This window comes from Ailuropoda melanoleuca, chromosome 11, assembly GCF_002007445.2.
Source record: "Ailuropoda melanoleuca isolate Jingjing chromosome 11, ASM200744v2, whole genome shotgun sequence".
In the NCBI taxonomy this organism is placed as follows: domain Eukaryota; kingdom Metazoa; phylum Chordata; class Mammalia; order Carnivora; family Ursidae; genus Ailuropoda; species Ailuropoda melanoleuca.
The window spans coordinates 66,488,918-66,510,100 of NC_048228.1; the positions used below are offsets into that span (position 1 = coordinate 66,488,918).

The 21,183-nt window shown below is 35.8% G+C and overlaps 1 protein-coding gene across 1 annotated transcript in view; it reads right to left on the minus strand.

Moving 5' to 3' along the window:
* Positions 1–21,183, minus strand: part of POLR2B (RNA polymerase II subunit B) — a 50,272-nt gene that overhangs the window by 22,453 nt on the left and 6,636 nt on the right. Inside the window, exons 3-15 of the mRNA XM_011223494.3 lie at positions 17,879–18,029; positions 15,672–15,784; positions 15,327–15,546; positions 14,814–14,972; positions 11,504–11,668; positions 8,800–8,996; positions 8,523–8,642; positions 7,336–7,522; positions 6,527–6,670; positions 6,144–6,283; positions 5,716–5,827; positions 1,367–1,521; positions 318–516 (exon numbers count right to left, since the gene is read on the minus strand). Of these exons, the coding sequence (XP_011221796.1) occupies positions 318–516; positions 1,367–1,521; positions 5,716–5,827; positions 6,144–6,283; positions 6,527–6,670; positions 7,336–7,522; positions 8,523–8,642; positions 8,800–8,996; positions 11,504–11,668; positions 14,814–14,972; positions 15,327–15,546; positions 15,672–15,784; positions 17,879–18,029 (2,062 nt within the window). The remainder of the gene's footprint in view (positions 1–317; positions 517–1,366; positions 1,522–5,715; positions 5,828–6,143; positions 6,284–6,526; positions 6,671–7,335; positions 7,523–8,522; positions 8,643–8,799; positions 8,997–11,503; positions 11,669–14,813; positions 14,973–15,326; positions 15,547–15,671; positions 15,785–17,878; positions 18,030–21,183) is intronic.

Genomic DNA, 21,183 nt, shown 5'->3' on the forward strand with positions numbered 1-21,183 from the left:
TAAAGGCAGAAATGAAAAGCAGAATCAATGAAAATTTAATTACTTCTAAAGGAACAAACTCCACAGGGTACTACGTAAATCAGGAATATGACTGGACAAGGTTATGCTTTTTTCTGAAAGGTAAGTGATAACTATTTGGAATAATCAACTATGGCTACTAACAGTGAAACAAAAAATAAGTATATTAAATGCAGACTTCATAGAGTTCATAATCCTTTTATCAGCATCCTTCTCTTCAGGAAAAAACTACAGATTAATCTAAATTTTTCCACTTCCCCTAATTCCTCACAAACCAGAAGTTAAAAACTGCTACCAACCTGGTTATGATCAGGAAAGGGAATAATAGATGCACAGACACCAAGAATCATTGAGGGATGAATCTCGCAGTGTGTATATGTGGAACAATAAGCTACTTCTTTCTCCTGTAAATCATCTGGAGTCATTGCAAGCATCACTGTTTCTTCTTCCAAAGTATCAATATATTCTACTACCCCACTGGCCACAAGATCCTGCCAACTAAAAGAAGAATTCACTTTATTTCCTTATTTACTGAAGTATTTTAACCAAGCTTACTACTTAACAAAGAATATCCCTATATCTACATGTACAGATACAGAAAGAGTTCCAAAATAAGTATATTAATAGTGGGGGAAAAAAAGCAAGTTACTAAACAATACACATGAAGTGTGGTCCTATAAATATTATTATTAGTTTGTCTTGCTTTGTCCTAAAGGGAACTATTTGGGGGTGACTGGCTGGCCCTGTCAAGAGCAGGCAACTCTTGATCTTGGGAATGTGAGTTCGAGCTCCACACTGGTACAGAGGTTAATTAAAATACTTTTAAATAAATAAATAAATAAAATAAACTCAATTACTTGTGGATATATGCATATGGGTTACTTACTTTTTTTTAAGAGAAACATGAATTGGGGGCTTTTATGTATTTTTTATTATATATGTTTGAAATTGTTTTATAATAAAAAAATATACATCCAAGTATTAAAAAGTTTTAAAGCAGGTTCATCTTTTTGTTAAATTTTTTATTTACTATTATATTATCCATATTACAGGTTACATATACATAATTTATATTATTTCTTACTATTAGACTTAAACAGGTCACAAAGATTTTTATTCTTAAACAAAACCCTACAAGTCCCTTACTTGATGACAAAAATTAAGAAAAACAAATGTGACTGCTAATAATTTCTTTTTGGAGGTAATGAAAATGTTCTGGAATTAGGCAGTGGTGACAGATGAACAATCTTATGAATATACTAAAAAACACTGAACTGTAATATTTTAAAATGGTTAATTCTATGGTACGTGAATTATATCTCAATTTTTTTTCACTGCATGTTCTTACCTGTAGTTGTTATATTCTCTCTCTTTCAATTGATCAATATGTCTCTTCTTCAAAAGTAGTTTTTGTTTTTCTACAATCAGAAGTGGCCTACAAATACGGCCTGCATCTGTATAGATCCGAATCTCCCTTTCTCGAATATCTCTAATCATAGAAACCTGTAAGTAAAAAGACAAAACAGTCTTATGAGTGTTTATTTTCTATCAGTAAGATTTAGCTAAAAATACAATAAAATTTTTAATAAATTTTTAGAGCAAACAATTATCAAATAAAATGGACAAATCTTAGTTTATCATTGTTCAATATACTAAAAACCTAGGTATAATTTTAAATTTTGTAAAGAACAAATATTTAACCTTGATAATTATAAAGCTGAATAATATCTGGCAATAATGTCATGCAAGATAAAGTAAAAAGAAAATATATTTTTGGCATCACAAACACTAGTATATAACACCTTATTTTGCCTCTTTGATAATTACATAGACTTTTCTTTGCAACCTTTCAGTAACTAACCCTATATTGCTTTGCATTGATCATATTTTCTCAGTAATAAGCCCAACTTCCAACACTTACCTATTAAACAAATGGCTTATAGTCTACCTGTCCAAAAGAGCAGTCACTAGCCACATGTCACTATTAAGCACTTGAAATGTGGCCATTCATTCTGAACTGATATAGGCTGCAGAGTATAACAGGTACAAACTACAAAGTAGATTTCAAAAGCAGTACCACATGAACAAAACAGAAACAGACCCATAAATACAGAGAACAAACTGGTGGTTGCCCGAGAGGAGGGAGTTGGGGGATGGGCAGAAAAGGGTAAAGGGAAGTAGGAGGTACAGGCTTCCAGTTATGGAATGAATAAGTCAAAGGGATAAATGGTACAGTGCAGGGCATATAGTCAATGGTATTATAATAGCATGTATGGTGACAGATGGTAGCTACATTTGTGGTAAGCACAGCATAATGTATAGAGTTGTCAAATCATTGTACATCTGAAACTAATGTAATACTGAGCATCAACTATAATAATAATAAGAAAAGTACCACAAAAAAATAAAGAATGTAAAATTTCTCATAAATAATCCTTTATACAGATTAGATGTTGAAACTGTAATATTTTGGAAATATCAGGTCAAATAAAATATATCATTAAAATTACTTTCATGTTTCTGATTTTTTTAACATGGCTACTAGAAAAATTTATATTACATATGTAGCTCAGGTGGCATTTCTACTGGGCAGAACTACAAAATATATTCCCAGAAAACATAAAAAAAATATTTGGGGCAGGGGCACCTGTCTGGTTCAGTTGGAAGACATGCAGCTCTTGATCTCGGGGTCACGAGTTCTAGCCCCACGTGGGTGTAGAGCTTACTTAAAAAAAAATGGGGGGGATTTACAATAAAAAACATAGTAATGACTAAAAGCATTACTGTAGAATTTGAAGTACCTATTTACAAAGAAATAAGTCAAAAAGGAAACAAATTAAGAATTTCCAATGAATTGCCTAGATCTAATATATAATCTTGGAGGTCAACTACAGAAATGACAATGAGTTGGGAAATGGAAACATAGATTGGTATTTCTCCAACAAAAGTGCTTTAAGACAGTAAAATCACATCTTGATACTTTTATTAAAGATTAAAGGNGATCTAATATATAATCTTGGAGGTCAACTACAGAAATGACAATGAGTTGGGAAATGGAAACATAGATTGGTATTTCTCCAACAAAAGTGCTTTAAGACAGTAAAATCACATCTTGATACTTTTATTAAAGATTAAAGACTGGGGGGCGCCTGGGTGGCACAGCGGTTAAGCATCTGCCTTCAGCTCAGGGCGTGATCCCAGCGTTATGGGATCGAGCCCCACATCGGGCTCCTCTGCTGGAAGCCTGCTTCTTCCTCTCCCACTCCCCCTGCTTGTGTTCCCTCTCTCGCTGGCTGTCTCTCTGTCAAATAAATAAAATCTTAAAAAAAAAAAAAAAAAGATTAAAGATTGGTTTATTTAAGAAAGGAAAAGATTGGATTACTGGGTTTAAAAACAAAAGTGAATCATAAAAGCTTGATCAAAAACAACAAGATCTCCAAAACTAAAAAGTCGAAAGCCATTATATAGAAAATGTTCTATACCTTTAGCCCACTTCCTATCCTTAAAAAACAATCTGAGGAGAAACACTATGTCTTTGAACAGAAACACCATCAGTGGCACTGTCAATTCCTAGAAAAGACGTTGCTTTCAAATGCACTGCCTTGAATCCTTAGAGAATTCCTAATAAAATACGGTTTTATTGTCTTAACAGGATAACATAAATTGTGAGCTGGGTCTCCTCAAAGCCACAAAGGAAACAGGTATACTTCAGTAGGTCCAGAGAGGACTACTGTAACGGGTCCAACAGAAGGCTAAAGTCAGAAATGGGAAAATGAGGTCCTCTGGTAGTTAGAAAATATGAAAGAAAAGGAAAAGCGCCAGACTCCTTCAGGAAAATATACACAATTCTCCCATTTACTTAGAGGCTCCTAAGATCACTCTCTAACAGGAGATTAAAGTGCCTAGTCCAAGGACACAGGGTTAGTTTATATGTTCAATAAACACTTAACGTCTACTATATGTCAGGTACCATGCTCACAGATGAAAACACAAAGTCATATTAATACATGTTCCCTACCCCTAGAGAGTTAATAGTGTGGTGAGTGAGGAAGGCAAGTAAGTCAATAAGTACTATCTGGGACAAGCATCTGTCAAAAACATTTAAGTAAAATACACTATATACAGCCATAGAGATCTAAATCAGGGGGTCACGGAAGAGCCCACAGGCCAAATCTACCCTCACTTGCCATCTATTTTTGTAAATAAATTGTTTTATTGGTTTATATGCTGCCTATGGCTGCTTTTCACTATAACAGCAGAGGTGAATACACAACAAACGTATACGGTAAACAAAGCCTAATAAAGTATCCGGCCCTTTCCAGAAAATCTTTGCCAAGCCGTGATCTAATCAAACCAGCAGGAAGGGAGGTGTTCAGGTAAGGTATCCTGAAGGACATGAGAGTTAACATAAGTTTTGCAGAGTAAGTGAGATTTACCTGAAAAAAAAGTAGTAAGAACCCTTTTCCCTACTGCTCATTTCTGAGAAGGAATGGGGGACAGGAAGCACAAACAATCCAGGTTAAGGGAATGGGCCCATGGAAAGGTAAAGACGCCTAAAACAGCATGAAGAATTTAATTTTACCCTAGAAAACATAGAAAAGCTGAAGAAGGCTCTTAGCAGAAAAACAGGGTATTACCAAAGTTCTCAATCATAAAAAATACAGCCAGTTTTGGTTCTTTGGCTTTCTCTTAGTCTTGCCTGCTCTTAAGTGAAGCATGCTGTTGCTGCCTTCAAGCTGTGAATACTCCTGGTTCAAAACCAAGGGTCTGCCTGCTAGAGGAAAGCCTGGGGCAACCAAACTCTCTTCCCTGCTCAGCTACGTAGAAAAGAGATCAGCTACTGACTTAAATGTTACAGTCTCTCTCCAAACCCACTTTCACCCAGACAGAACCCACAGTATGTATTCAGGGGAATCAAAGGACCAAGCCATGTCACTTAATACAGTACACTAAAAGCAAAAGTCCTATTCAGGGTAGTAATAAAGCCCATATAATATATATTAATGTTTAAAAAAAAAACTATCCTAATCCCAAAGCATTTCAATATTCACCTAAATATAAGAATCTTTAGAGGTGTATCACATTTCAAGAATGAATCTCTGGGCACCCGGGTGGCTCAGTCAGTTGAGCGTCCAACTCTTGATTTCAGCTCAGGTCATGATCCCAGGGTCCTAGGACTCAGCGCGGAGACAAGCTCCCTGCTTAGCAGGGAGTCTGTTTCTCCTCTCTCTCTCTGCCCCTCTACCCCAACTTGTGCGCGCGTTCTCTCTCTCTCCCAAATAAATACATAAAATCTTCAAAAAAAAAANAAAATCTAAAAAAAAAAAAAAAAAAAAACAACGGAATGAATCTCTGGATTCAGACAACAGGAAAAATCAGAGATCATTATTCTCTTTTCAAAAGCATTATTGTCAGCTTCACAAAAACATCCTCAAAAGAATTCCTTTCACTTTAAAATATAATTTGAGTTCTAAAATATAATTTAAATTACATGTCAAATTTTTGGAAGCATATACCTAAAGCATTAAAGCAAGCAATACCTTGTAATTAAATTTAGCTCAAAACATCACCTAGACTTCTGACCAGGTACTCTACAAGGAAAAGCAGTTAAAGATGCCAATGCAAAGAAAATTGTCACTAGTCTTATGCCTTGTTTAGAAATCCCACAGGATCATGCAGTCTTAATTAAAGACTCACTTCAGACACAATGATGTCCATCTGACGCCGCAATTTCCTTAGGGTGTTCATAAGTTGTTCAGGATCTTTATGTATTCCAACCCAGCAGCCATTAACAAAAATCTTGGTTGCACTAAAATGTGAAACCAAAAGCATCTTGCAGTTAGTAACTCTATACTAAGCAACAGCCAAAGATAAACAAGAGTTTCAAAAAAAGGAATCACATCTGGGTGCCCCACTGGCTCAGTTGGTTAAGCGTCTGACTTCGGCTCAGGTCATGATCCCAGCGTACTGGCATCAAGCCCCAAATCGGGTTCCCCGCAGAGCACACTTCGTCCTCTCTCTCTACTGCTCCCCATGCTTGTGCTCTCTCACTTCCTCTGTTAAACAAATAAATAAAATCTTAAGAAAAAATAAAAAAAAGAGAGAGAAATCACATCTATACACACTCAGCAATAGCTGCAGGAGAAATTTCTTCTAAATTTTCCATACTCCATTCTTCTAAAAATTCCAGAATTGGAGAAGGTTGAGATCCAACTGAAATATAAGCCATCAGGGCTAAATTCTTCACAAGTCCTACAGCATGACCCTATGAATAAACAAAAAAAAATAAATCATACTGATTTAACATGCCTATAAAAATTCTTTTCCATAACATTTTTCCTTCAATATGATTTCAGGATTTACTCTTACTTTCTAAAAACAAAATCATAAATAAACATTAATTCCAAAACCACACAGCATAATTAAATACTAATCCCTACAAGTAATTACATACCCTACATAATTATTGGTAGACTTTTTGTTCTGAATGTAAATTCTAATGTATTACCTCTGGGGTCTCAGCAGGACACACCATTCCCCACAATGTATTATGCAACTGTCTTGGTTTTGCTAGCTTGCCATCTCTACCAATAGGTGAATTTAAACGACGTAGGTGAGAAAGAGTAGATGCAAAAGTCAGGCGGTTTAATACCTAGAAAACAATAGTAAATCTTTAAAGCTTGGGCATTTCTGTTACTCATACTATCACATTTTTGGCAAATAGTAGAATGAGGCAAATACTACATTTTTACCTATAATCAACTGTCAAACTCTCCCTAACTCTCCTTCCTCCATCCTTCCCCTGAATAATATCATTCACCCCATAACTTAAGTGCCCCTTATAGCAGGGATGGCAAATGTGTGACGTACAGTTCTAACATTCCACATAAATGCTTTTTTATGATCGCCTCCAACCACCAGGATATTAGCTCCGTAAGAGTTAATGCCCCTAACGCCCACCTTGTTCCCAGGTCAACTTTGTACTGTACTTTCCATCAAAGGAAGGGAATACCCATTTATTCTCTGGGTCAGCATCTAACATGGAGTTCTAGAAACATAAAAATTTCACTAACATGGACCGTCTCACCTCCCAAGTAGCTACACTAATTTATTAACTATCTTGCTGCAAGCCAAAACCTTAATCTCTCTTAAGTAACGCTAACGGCTAATTTAAGAAAAATTACATTCTCATAATTCAAAATCCCCCAGCGCTACTATACCTGAGGGAAAAAAAGCAAAATAATTTATATTCATTGACTGAAAGGATCCAATAGTCACACATTTTCCTATCAAACCTGCAGTCAGTCGATGTCCTACCTGAGATACTCCAGCTCTGGCTTGATGAGCTTTCTTTTGGTCACCCCAGTTTCCCGTAGCTAAAGAATATTTTAGACCATCAGATATAATCCTTGTTTTAATTGCCAACTCCAAGTTAAAATCCTTTCCTCGATCAATAAACTTCTGTGCATAGATCCGTACTTCTTTAAGCAAATTCTTAAACATACTGCCAAATAAAATGAAATAATTTTAAATATGTAAAGGTCGACATGCATGCATTCTCAATATGGACAGTATTGCCCACAATGGGAAGGAAAATAGTTGGGGTAGAGGAAGGGTAGTGTTATTACTCTATGTAAAAAGCACTGATGTACTTACAGTACATAAACTTTACACATGAGGGGAGCAACTAGGAGAAAAATGTCAAAAGAGGCTCCTTCGTGGTGTGAAAACAAAAGGCTGAAAAACACCAATCTACAACACACTAAATAACAGAATATGTAGGGGTGCCTGGATGACTCAGTCGGTTAAGTGTCTGCCTTCAGCTTAGGTCATGATCTCAGGGTCCTGAGGTCAAGCCCCACATCAGGCGACCTGTTCAGCAGGGAGCCTGCTTCTCCCTCTCCCTCTGCCCCTTCTCCTCCCCAACCCCCTGCTCGTGCATGTGCACATGCACTCTCTCTCTCCCTCTCAAACGAATGTTTTACAAAAAAAAAAACCAAACCGTATGTAGAAACATTGCTATAATCTTTTTTTTATTAAACTGTCTACATATTTTGTTTTTAAAAATAACTTTTCTAATTATAAAAGTGTTATATGTTCATTACAGGAAATATGGAAAACATAAAAACATATGAAGAAAATAAAACTCACATTACACCAATACTGCTAATATTCTGATAGATTTCCCTCCAGCTTTTGTGTTTTTTATAAAATGCAAAAAGCAGAACTAAAAATTCCAATATCATCAGTACTTAAAAAATCAAGGCAAATGCCTTATAAAGCTACCAGAGGAATAAAGAAAATGTAAATAATAAACTGTCCTCACAAATTTGAAATTCTCAGACATGAAGCAGAACAAAATCTGGACAAGTGGCAAAGAGAATGTAGCTAACTTCATACGTACCCAATACGGATGCCAAGACAGTTTAGTAACTCCATTAGTGCATGATCAATCTACAGTGAAACCTTTCTACTTTTAACAATACCATTCTATTATTCCTTACCCTCTAAATAAGAATGCAAGCAGTGGCCCAGCAAGATCCAACCTTTTGTTTCCATAGTGATCCCTGTCATCTAATTCTCTTCTACCCAAGGCTGCTAAAAGCAACCTATGAACCATGTACCTTTAAAATAAAAAAAAGAAAGAAGTGAAAAACAAAACACGGCTTTTGGCTTTTTAAAAAACTCACGTTAAAAACACATTTCTGACATTTTTAACTTTAAGAAAAACTGTATCTCAACAGTATCTTGGCAAAAATCTTAAAACAATATTTAACATACCCCAAGAAATAAGCTTTTTTGGTCTCACAAAAGTCACTGACACCAACATGAGGGAGCATTTCTTTTTGTAAGACTTCTTTTGCATATTTAATTCTTTTCTCTTTAGTGACACCAGGCTTTGCCCCTCTTGAGCCAATGAAATTTAGTGCAACATTCTGTTCCTGGATGACAAAAGCTTCATCGAGAGAAGGTTTCACCTATCAGAGAATTCAAATGAAAGTTATTTTCAAATTCATACTTTCAACTTAAAATAAGTCAACTGTAACTCTAATTTATAACATGTTAAATGTCCCTATGTACCTAATAGAATATGCAAATTTTTTAAACCAAGGGACCATAAAATCTTAGAACTTGAATACACTTTAAGATCTAGAGAGCAGATCTCTGACAAAATCCACTCATCAACACAGGCAATTATATTTCCTAAAAAAAAAATACAAATAATTCCATCATAAAAAAAAGTAGTAGTTTTTGGTTTTTACATTTTAATACATAATGGCAAAGCAAAAATTCCTTCCAAATATCATACACCAATTTAGGAAAGTTTAATAGTCAAATTAAAATTTACTAAACTACAAATGAATAAATGCACCAGACTGGTTTTAGCCTTGGTTTAAGAGGTTTTTAACCTATAAATAAAACCACTCCATTTTTTGTAGGAGAAAGGCACATTGTTATAGGGACCTACATTCCATACCTGCCTCTAAGTAGCCGTGGCCCCTGAGCAGTCATGTAATCAGTTTCCTTGTCTACAAAGTGGTCAGATATGATAATCTCTAAGTTTCACTCTAGTTCTAACATTCTAAAATTCCAATTTTACACAACAAGCATGATGAATGACGGGTACCACTGAATAACTTTGGCCCCTGTAAATACACTTTAACCCTATCACGTATACTGAAATGCCTTTCTTGCCTTTGACTTCCTAGGTCTATTTATCACTGATCCTCAAGTTTAAACATACAAATTCCAATCATGGAATCAAAGGTGAGAAAAAGGTAACATAAACCAGTCAAACTGAGGCCACAGTATGGTAAGTGGAAGTGGTCTTTTCAAATTGTCAAGGTTGTTATGAAACTGTTTTGTTAAGGTTAATATGGATCTGGAAAAAGGGATAATGATAATTATTATTTTCAGAAGAAAAAATTAAAGCACTTTTGCAAAGTGAATGCTTGACTCACAGACCGTAAAAACTGGCCTAAGCTTCGTAAGAGCTAAGGAACAAGCAGTAATTTTCAAAAAAAAATAAGATACATAAAGCAAATCAGCTCTTTCACTTTACTAAGAAAATTCCAGTTTGAATACGGTCCAAATCCAGTTTGAATCATTTGGGATGCCTTTTGGATAAAAGATAACATATATTTTCTTTCAAATATTTAAATAATTACTATATTTAAGTATTTAAAGAAAACAACAAAAAAAAACGTATGACCACTGTTAAAAGCTTAAAGCAAAATCTAACCAGAATCCATTTTTCTCATGCAACCGAGCTGATGCTCTAATAACATGTACTCACTCTGCTACCTCACTTTGTGACCAATGTTTAGCCTCCATTTAACCTTATTTCTCTGCAGTCTTAAAGACTCTGGACAATTCAGGACAACTTTAAGACTATCAACTACTATTGAGACAAAGATAATTAATGAAAAGCACTGACAAGGAAATGGATATTTACTTAGACTCAAAGAATCTTCCCACAAAAATAGTTAACTTTATAGTAGAGGAACCTAGGAGACCACTGTAGAGTTAATATTACAAATAATGGGACAAGATTCCATCACATGACCCCTGATGCAATGCCCTGGGAAGCAGACAATATTGTTTCTATATTTTTCCTGCCAAAAAAGGGATAAAGTGAATCTAATCATGAAGAAATACCAGAAAAGTCCAAATCGAGGGAAATTCTACAAAGTAACTGGTCTATCCTCTCCAAAAACTTCAATGTTGTGAAACACTGAGGAAAAAGACAACAAGAGATTTAAAGAGTCTGAAGAGATAAAAATGACATGCAATACATGATCCTGGATTGGATTCTGAACCAGGAAAAAAAAATACCATTAAAGACATTAATCAAGACAACTAGCAAAAACCTAAATAAGATATATGGCTTAATAGTATTGAAGCTAAGTAAAAGGTCTGATTTTGCTAACTGTATTATGAATATGTAATGTCTTGGTTCTTAGGAAACACACACTGAAGTACTTAGGAGTAAAAGGCACAATGCCTGAAACTTACTCTCCAATGGTCTAGAAAAAAATAATGTGTGTATATAAAGAAAATGCTAAATCAAACGTAGCAGAGGTTAACAACCAGTGAATCTGGGTGAAGAGTATACAAGAGATCTTTGCAACTTTTCTATAAGTTTGAAATTATCTCAAAATAAAAAAGAAGAAGGTATCAACTATTCATTTTCCTTTTTTACTAAATTGCACCAGACTGGTATGCTTTTATGATTTTCCTTACTACGGTTTCTTCTTGCTACTGTCAGTGAACTCTGGCTGCCTCTAGCTTTTATTTCTATTTTACACAGAATTGTCAAGAAAGAAGCTGAAGCAAGGCTGAAGGCTTTCACTACACAGTAAATGTCATGGGATTTGTGACAGCTAAATTACTCTTCAGAGCATCTTTCTACTATGTTTTAAGATTAGCAACAGTAACTTTAAACCTCTTGCAAAACACTGCAAATACATTTTTCTCACATTACCATTTCCATCATCTCTGGATCTTCAAAATCATAAATAATATGCTCTAAAATATCTCTGTCAGACACAAAACCTAATGCTCTGAACACAATGATGATGGGAACTTCCTGCTTGATATATGGTAGGGTTGCCACAATGCGCTGACCAATAGCACTCTTCTTTGCACCCTAGAAAAATAAAACATCATTAGAGTATCAATACAAAGAGATCAGAGCCACATACAAACATCATGAGAATCGTTTCATATACATGTTCATTGTATGTATTTCAAGGGAAGTATAACTTCATACTTTAAGGAACATCCTATGGTTGCCTTTCAAAACCACTGGAAGAGGTTTACTAATTTTATGAACAGGCTGATCATTTAGGCATGAGAGAACTGCTATCCTCTGTCTGCCTGCCAAGATTCTCTTAGAATTACCCAATACCATATTTGCAATTGACATCTGGCTACAAAAGAATGAACACAGATCCTGCACCCTCTCCCCTGGCCAAAAAAACCCCACAAAAACCCCACAAAAAAACAAAACAGGCCATACAAAACTCTCCGAAGAAAGACATCAGGGGTAAAAAATATATATATGCGGACAAATGTGGGAAAAAAGCTAAGCAACAAATGAAAAACAATATTAACTCAGAGCTGGTCTGTATGGTATCTCTTGTTTGAAAAATATTTCAAAATTAACAAACAGCCTCTTTCACACAAGTATACTTTTTCAATTTCTCTTTAATTGTACCACATACAAAAATGAAATAAAAGTTACTAACCTACACTTTCATACAAACAACTGGCTTCTCTGTTTTAATTATATTTCTTTAATATTAAGCTCTATCCTTTCTTGGCATCATAATCCTACATTATCATAGTCCCTCTATTAACAATTTCTGTCATTGCCTCCTATTTAGGCCTCGGTCCTTAGACACCATATCCCACCTTATGGGTTTTCAGTTAACCACTCTTCATAAACGATATCCAAACCTTCATCTTGCTCGTTTTCCTGTACCCTCAGCCCTCATACCTCCAAATGCCATTTGGTTGTTTCTACTTACAGGTCAATTATTCCATTCAGTCTATTTGTCTCATTACAGATCTTTTTCAGAATAAGCAACACATAAGAAAGCACACATCACGTACCCCCACAAAATCTTGTCTAAAAAATGAACTCACTACACTCTAAAAATCAATTCTTAGAAGTTTTCTATTTTATCCAGAACTTGAGGACAGAAACCACAATCTTAATTGATTCATACTATATCAAACATCACTAAATCCAGATTTTTTTTTTTAAGATTTGATTTTTAAATAATCTACACCCAACGCGGGATTCAAACCTACAACCCTGAGATCAAGGGTTGTATGCTCTACCATCTGAGCCAGTCAGGTGCGCCAGATGATTTTCCTTTCTCTGCCTCTAATTCATTCATTCTGCCCACAGCTGCCACAATAATCTAATATACTATTTTCATTCTTTGCCCTCCATGATACAGGCCAATGCTTCTCAACAAAGAATGCACATCAGCAACACCTGAGATCTTTTCCAAACACTTGTACTTAGGCCCCATTCTACCTCTATTTACAAGTAAAAAACATTTTAATTCTTTAAAACACCTATTCTACATTATGTGTTTAACTTCAGGTAGTTAAAATTCTCTAATCTTCAAGTTCTTCATTTTTATAAGACTTAAAAAGGTGGTTTTAGGCTCTGCAGAACTGTTAGCAAGGCACAAGAGTAGAAATCTAAATGTCCATCAAAAGGGAAAAGGTTAAATTATGCTACATCTACATACGGAATATAACCGCTCCAAAATAATCAAGTGCTCATCTAAACATGTTTTTAAAGGATGCAGCGAAGTTCGAACAGTGTGCATCACAAGCTCCCATTTGTATTTTTTGCATTAAGACTATTTCTGAATTGATTCATGAGAAGTTATCAAAAGCAACTGCCTCTGGGGAAAGGAAGGGTCAAAGGAAGACTAGTTTTTATAGTACACTTTTTTCCTACTTTAGAACTATTTTAATGTGCATGTATGACTTATTCAAAACAAAATATAATAAAAACCATACCTGAAATCAAAGAGAGGCAATTACAACTACTTTCAAAGATAGTTGTAAAGATAAAATCAAGCAATCTGAATAACATAACTGGCATACAGCAAATATTCAAGAAAGGCTACCTATTTTTTTTAATAAAGATTTTATTTATTGGGGTGCCTGGGTGGCTCAGTTGGTTAAACATCTCCCTTTGGCTCAGGTCATGACCCCAAGGTTCTGGGATCAAGCCCCACGTCCCACTCCCTGCTCAGTAGGGAGCCTGCTTCTCTTTCTCCCTCTGCAGCTACCCCTGCTCGTGCACTCCCTGTCGAAAAAATTTTTGAAAAAAAATTTTTATTTTTGAGAGAGAGCGAGCGAGCAAGCATGCTCCAGTAGCGTGGGGAAGGGGAGAGGGAGAGGAAATCTCCAGCAGACTCCTCACTGAGCACAGAGACCACAACGAGCAGAAAGCCTGACACCGGGCTCAATATCACAACCCTGAGATTATGACCTGAGCCAAAATCAAGAGTTGGACGCTCAACCAACTAAGCCACTACTAAGCCACCCAAGCATCCCAAGGCTAGGTATTATTATTACAAATAACCTGCCTATGGTACACAGCTTCTAAATTTGTGCCCAAGGACTCCCTCCCGCCTACTACTATTATTGCCTTGTGCGATTGCCACCCCTTGAGAATTGGCTGAACATGTTGGCTCACATCTAACAAAGAGAATATGGTAAAAATGACAGAATGTTGCCTCTAAGATTAAGTTATAAAAGACTGTGATTTCCATCATGCTTGTTCCCTCTATGGCTCTTGCTGAATACTCTCCCTGATGAAGCAAGCTGCCATGTTGTCAGCAGCTTCTCCATGGAGGAGAACCACATGGCCAAAAACTGAGAGAGGGTTCCAGCCAAAAGCCAGCAAAGAACTGAGTCTCTCAGTTCAACAGCCCACAGAGAACTGAATCCTGAAGACGACCATGTGAACTAAGCCTTAAGATGACTGCAGCTCAGGCAAACACCTTGACTGCAGCCTTGTGAGAGATGCTCAGCCAGAGGACCCAGCGAAGCCGCACCCAGATTCTGGATTCACAGAAACTGAGATGATAAATGCTGCTATTGGAGTAATCTGCTACTAGCAGTTAAGTAAATAACACCTACATATAACATTGACAATATACTCCAGAAAAGCTTTTTTGACTAAGAATGCAGCCTGATAAATTATAAGACTAGACAAAAAGAAACAAATCCAAACAATATCATGTTCCAGTCCATACCTGTCCTCCTCTTGCCAGCATGCTAACCCAAATAGTACTAGTGGGTCGGGAAGAATTCTCCAGACATGATCTACACTCTCCTGTGTAGGCGTATTTAGAATCCTTTTTGGCAAATACATAGACTGTGTTTGTTGCCATTTTCTCTTGAGCAATCAGAACCTATATGGACAAAATTTATTCCATAAAACTCACAGGTCTTTGAAGTATAAAGAAGAGTAAAATCTGCATCTTTGATCACAGGGGCTAACTGAAACATCAATTCTTGAACTTCACAAACTCCATTTTACATAAATGCTTCACAAAACATATAAGCTTAAACACCACCAAATTTCTAGTGTTTATCGTACAGAGCTAAATGAAGTTCTGGTTTACATAAGTTTAGCTGTCATCCCCTAAATAATTCAACTACCACTTCCAGGTTATTCTGTGTACAAATTTACTTTTTAATTTGAACTTTCACAACTTAAATCTTAATTATGATATTGTAATTTCCTTAAATAATGCTTATTATACCTTTTCTGATCCATTAATAATGAAATAGCCACCAGGATCCAAGGGACATTCATTTAACTCACAAAGATCACGATCTGTTAAGCCATTCAAGAGGCAATAAGTTGAACGCAACATAATTGGAATTTTTCCTATAAAAGTTTTCTGATGTTGAGTTTGAAGTTGTTCTTCACCTTCTTTAATGACTGTTTTTGTTATATCAACATAAAGTGGAGCAGAATACCTTTAGAAACAAAAGTAAAATTACAATTATGTAATAGTAAGGTATTTGCTCAACTCTCAATTGAACTGGTTAAAATTACATTTTCTGAACTGTATTTCAATATCAATTGCTGGAAAAATTCTTACGTGAGATTTCTTAATCTGGCTTCATTTGGCATCATTGGTGAAGGAGCACCATCTCTTTCCCAATGGGTAGGTTTGGAGAGGTAAATCTGCTCAAACTTCAGCAAATATCTCGGCTAAAAGGAAACCAAAAAAAATGAAAAGGATAACTTTTTTCCATAAAAGTTTTAATGATTCCATTTTAATCAACATTAACATTTTGACTAGAAACAGTTCTAGAAACTGCTGAAACTAACCCACTTTACTAATACGGGGACTCTCCAAAGCCAATATCCATATTCCATAGATGTCAAGTTGAATACTTAATTGCTATCTTAAGGCAAAAGACAGTCTTAAAATATCCCAAATAAATAAAGACTATGCACATATCTCATATACTCTGTGTTTATATCAAATAGTTAAAGGATTTGTATAAATAATCTATATAGTTTTATATGCCCTCTCCTTGGTTAAGGTCAGAAGTACAAAGTTAACAGAAAAGATAAATTCAGACAATTAGGATCATACTCTAACCTATTCAACAGAACACCAAAAAAATTAACCTAACTCTTCAATACACAAAAAAATCCTAATTACTCTATAAAGCACTGAAAACTTCCAACTTCCAACCCCAACTATAGCTCCACCCACTCAAAAAAAAGTTTTCAATTAATATCTATTTGCTCCCCAATAAAACAAGATCCATGAGAACTTTCCAGAGGTAAACGGATAGTGGGTTTCTCTCTCAACCAAATCTCAAAGAGACAATGGGACTAAACAGACCACTAATGGTAATTAACACCTAAGTTCCCCAAACTGGAGGAGATAAAGAGCAAAGAGAACTGGTGGTGATAATGAACCAAAGGAAAGCCATCCCTCTACTCCTTATTTTTACCATCACCCTAGTCCAGAACACTTATTCTCTTAAGCCTAGGCTATTCAAAGATTTTTATCTGTCTCCAGCTTCTTCCCACTCCCAATTAAAAATCATTTCCAAAGTAACCTAAAATAATGCTTTATGCACATTCTTTGACAATCTTTCAATAATTCCTAATGATAGCCAAAGCCTGTGACAATCTCGTTCTATCTTAACTTCCACTAACACCTATCAAAGACAGATCAAGACAAAACTCATATACTGACTGTTGTGGTCATTCCACCCCCAAGCCAAATAACACCAAGTATTTTCTTGCTGAACCCCCTAAGTATCTTTTCTCCACTAAGACAAGTCCTACCCTGCTCCTCATGGTCAGCTTAAGTGTCCCCCCATCTTTTCCAGCAAGTTCTGATACTCCAGCTTCATATCTCTTCCTCAACTGTACTTAACAGTAGTGGCACTTTGAGTCTGTTACAGTGTTATCTCTTTTGTTTTGCAAATACCAGGAAGAGAAAATGCCATAACTATAAAAAAAATTTTTTTAAAAGCCCACTTTTCCAGCACAATGCCAGAAGAGCCAATTATTTCTGTTCTTAACAACAAAAGTCATGCAGCATCTCCAACCAGAATGAGAACAATCAGCCCTTAGGAGATTAGCTATAAAAAAGGACTGAACTTACTAGAAGAAAAAAAAAAAAGGGACTGAACTGGGGCTCTCCCTGACTCACTTTGTTTTTCAGTTTCCCCATCTCTCTTCTCCTCAAAAACTAAGGACAGCTATCACTCTGGACTATATACTTTTTTACAATCACTCATGTAAAACCAGATTATAAAATTATACCCTCGCTATGATTTCAATAATGCTAAGTACATACGTGTGAACAAAGACTATGAGGAACTTAACTAAAATAGCCGGTATGTTTGGGTGACTTTCTTTTATTTTATCTTATATTGTTATAATAACGCATTTCTTACAAAAGATAAGAAGGGGGGAAAGTCCTTCAAACACATTTTCTTCTATGATTTCTTACTGTGAAAGAAAACATAAAGGGGGCTTTCTAAAGCAATATGACTATTTGTGGCTTGCTTCTCCAAGTAGTTCATCATATTCCTAAGCTCCCTCTCCCCAACTATTAAATCCCTACTATCTCAATAAGGATTAGGGTTTTGGATTACTTGCAAAAATGCATCTCTTTGTTAGTAACAATAAATTAGGAAGTGATAAAGATGCTCCAAGTACCCTGCTAAAAACACCTACTTTCTTTTCTTTTACCTTTAGGCCAGGTGAGAGAAGGACTGAAATTTCACATCAACTCTCCTTTCACATGTTACTTTATTAGAATAACCATCTTACCGGTTCTTCAACTTCTCCACTAGCATGCTGCGCTTCGGCTTGTAGATCTATAGGTGGAGCATCTTCCACAATTCTTTGAACAGACATCTGAATAAACTCATCAAAAGAATCCAGCTGTTGTCTGACCAAGCCTTTCTCATCAAAATAGGAACTGGGAAAATATTGGCGTTTATAACCAGTTACAAGTCAGTGATTTTTCTAGCATATTTCCTCATTCTCATTATAATTAAATCCAACAAATAATCAATCATTAAATAGCAACTACTATAAGCCCATCACTACAGATACTATGAGTTATCCAAAAATAGGGTGAGACCAAGAACACTTCCTTTGTAGAACTTGTTAAGTTTCAGGAAACAAGACTTATGGGTAAAATAATTAAAGCACAACAAAAGAACTATAAAGAAGCGCTAATATAAATGTCCTTTATAAATAAGTTTTATCCAACCTCTTTTTTTTAAGTTTTATCTATCTATCTATTTATTTATTTCCTTGCTTGCTTGCTTACTTAATCTCTATAGCCCATGTGGGGATCAAACTCATGACCCCAAGATCAAGAGCTACACACTCCTCTGACTGAGCCAGCCAGGCACCCTTCATCCAACCCCTTTGAAACATTTTCTCAGACTAAAGAAAATGTGGATACTTGAGTGGCACAATTAGTTAAGTGTCTGACTCTTGGTTTAGGCTCAGGTCATGATCTCAGGGTGATGAAATCAAGCCCCACATGGGGCTCTACACTCAGCGAGGAGTCTGCTTAAAATTCTCTCTCCCTCTGCTCCTCCCCACCATGCTCGCTCACTCTCTAAATCTTAAACTAAAGAAAATGTATAGTCAAAATAAAAGAACTCTAATTTGAATAAGAGAAAAGACGATGATACCCATGAAAACTTCAATTTTAGGTTTAAGATTAGTTCTAACTTGTCTATGTTAAAGGTGAGATGAGAGTAAGTCATTGAAGTGAAAATACTCAGCAAATGACTGATGATAAAAAATGAAGTATGGGTAAGAGATGAGAGTTACCAACAGATACAGAAATCACATAATGAAGCCCTAAAGAAGACTGAAGATTCTAAAAGAGAGACATACGGTTTACAAGGAACAGACACTTGTTCACATGAGGGAAGGGAAAAGAATATATATAATAAAGGTATAAGAAAATGTAAGTACAAGAGCAATCTCACTCCTCATCTCCACCCAGGAACAGTTGTATAGCTAGGCTTTGGTGAGACCATAGTGCTCTGAGATCTATGACAACCATAAGGATTGGATTATCTCATCAGCCCTCAGGAAATGCCCCATGAGCACACCCCCACGTCTCTGCCTCAATTCCTTCACCTTGTGACCCCTGCATCTTGTACCTGTGACACTTTCTTAGCTTCTGCTCCCCTTTCACTACCAACTCCCTTATCCTCACATCCAGTTTTCTGAGGCAATATGCACAGCCCAACTAATCACCAGTCTCCCATTTTGGCATCACCAGGTCCCTTCACAGGTCACCAGCAGGCCAATTAATTGGCTTGCTTTGGGTCAAGATCTCACCCTGATTCAATCAATCGTGGACATCAATATTAGAAGTTAGGTCCTATGGCAGAGAACAGAGCATACGACCATCCCTGTATAAGGTACAGCCTAAAGAATGGATAGGGCAATTTCCTTCAGTATAGACTGTGAGCTAACAGGAAAGGAATTTCTCACAACCATTTGAGTCTACCACTGATATATAAGAAACACATGGAAGAAGACACGGTCTGTAATTTAAATAACAGTGGTTTTTATAGACAATTAACAATGAAAAAATCTTCACAAAACTATGGATAAGTTTCATTCCCCAGGAAGACTTCCCAAGATCATTAGAACACAGCTTCATTAGAATGTTATCCCTGGGGCGGCTGGTGGCTGTCAGTTAAGCGTCCAACTCTTATTTTCAGCTTAGGTCGTGATCTCAATGTTTTGGGATGGAGCCCCACATGGGGCTCTGTGCTCAGCAAGGACTCTGCTTCTGTCCTTCTCCCTCTGCCCTTCCCCCTGCTCACATGTGTGGGCACATGTACTCTCTCTCCAAAATAAATCAATTAAAAAAAAAAAAAGTCCTCTACATACCTAAACTATATAAATATCTCATATTTATATCCATCTTGATTATTTTACCAGAAGTCATCTCACTGAAGTCCCTGGTAATATTAAGTAACATCATAGTGACACCGCTTGGGGAAAAAAATCACTTGATGTTAAAAAGTGAAAAAACAAAGCATCATCTCACAATAGACAAAGCACCTATAGTCAATTAAAATATAAAAATCAAATATTTTGTAACAAATGTTAAATGGGGTGACTATTCACAATAGTTTACCTTGAACAACCAATTACGTATGTTGAAAACAATTCTTTTTTAAGATCAAAATATTCTTTCTCCCTGGATATTGTAGAATATAAGCATATCCACAGAATATCTACCTAGTTATTTTTTTCCTAGTAAGATGCCTCTTGATGTTTAATACTCAAAGATCATAGAAGATACAAATGTCTTAATACAAAGTTTTTATAGCCCATGTTTAGTAGTAAAAATACACACTTAAATCCCAAAACCTCAATACATTTTTAATAAAACCAGGTTCAAGAAGGTTCAGTTATACTCCAAATACAACTGGTACAATGTTGGAAGCATATGTTCTTTGAAAAGGAAGAGACTGTCAACCAAGAGGATGTGCATCTTGGAGATGAAGGGGCTCAAAGAGACATCACCATGTTACTAAATACACAGCAACTGTCAGTTTGATAAGAACACAGAGTTGCAGCATTTTATATCCTAACACAGCAAGATGTTATTTGAATATTTAAAAGTTACTTTTCTTACCTACATGTAAGGCTTCTGAGTTTTGTTATATTTTAATTACACTTATAATTGGATGGGAATTTGGGCTGAAATACAACCTAATGTAACTTTATCCAATTAAAATAAGAAAACCAAAAAATCAAATTAACACCAGTAATGGAAAAAAATGGGCATCATGTGCCTCCTGATAGACTGCAGAGAGAACATCACTTCTGCCAAAAGTAATCATTTGAATCTAATTATGAGGAAATATCAGAAAAACCCAAACTGAGGGGCATTCTAAAAAGCAACTGGCCTGTATTCTTCAAAAATGCCAAGGTCAAAAAAAAAAAAAAAAAGAGGAAGACTGGGGGACTGTTCTAAATTATAGGAGGCAAAAAAATAAGTCATGAAAACTAAATGCAATATGTAATCCCAGGCTGGATCCAGGAACAGAAAAAAATGTATTTTGCTATGAACATTAGTGGGA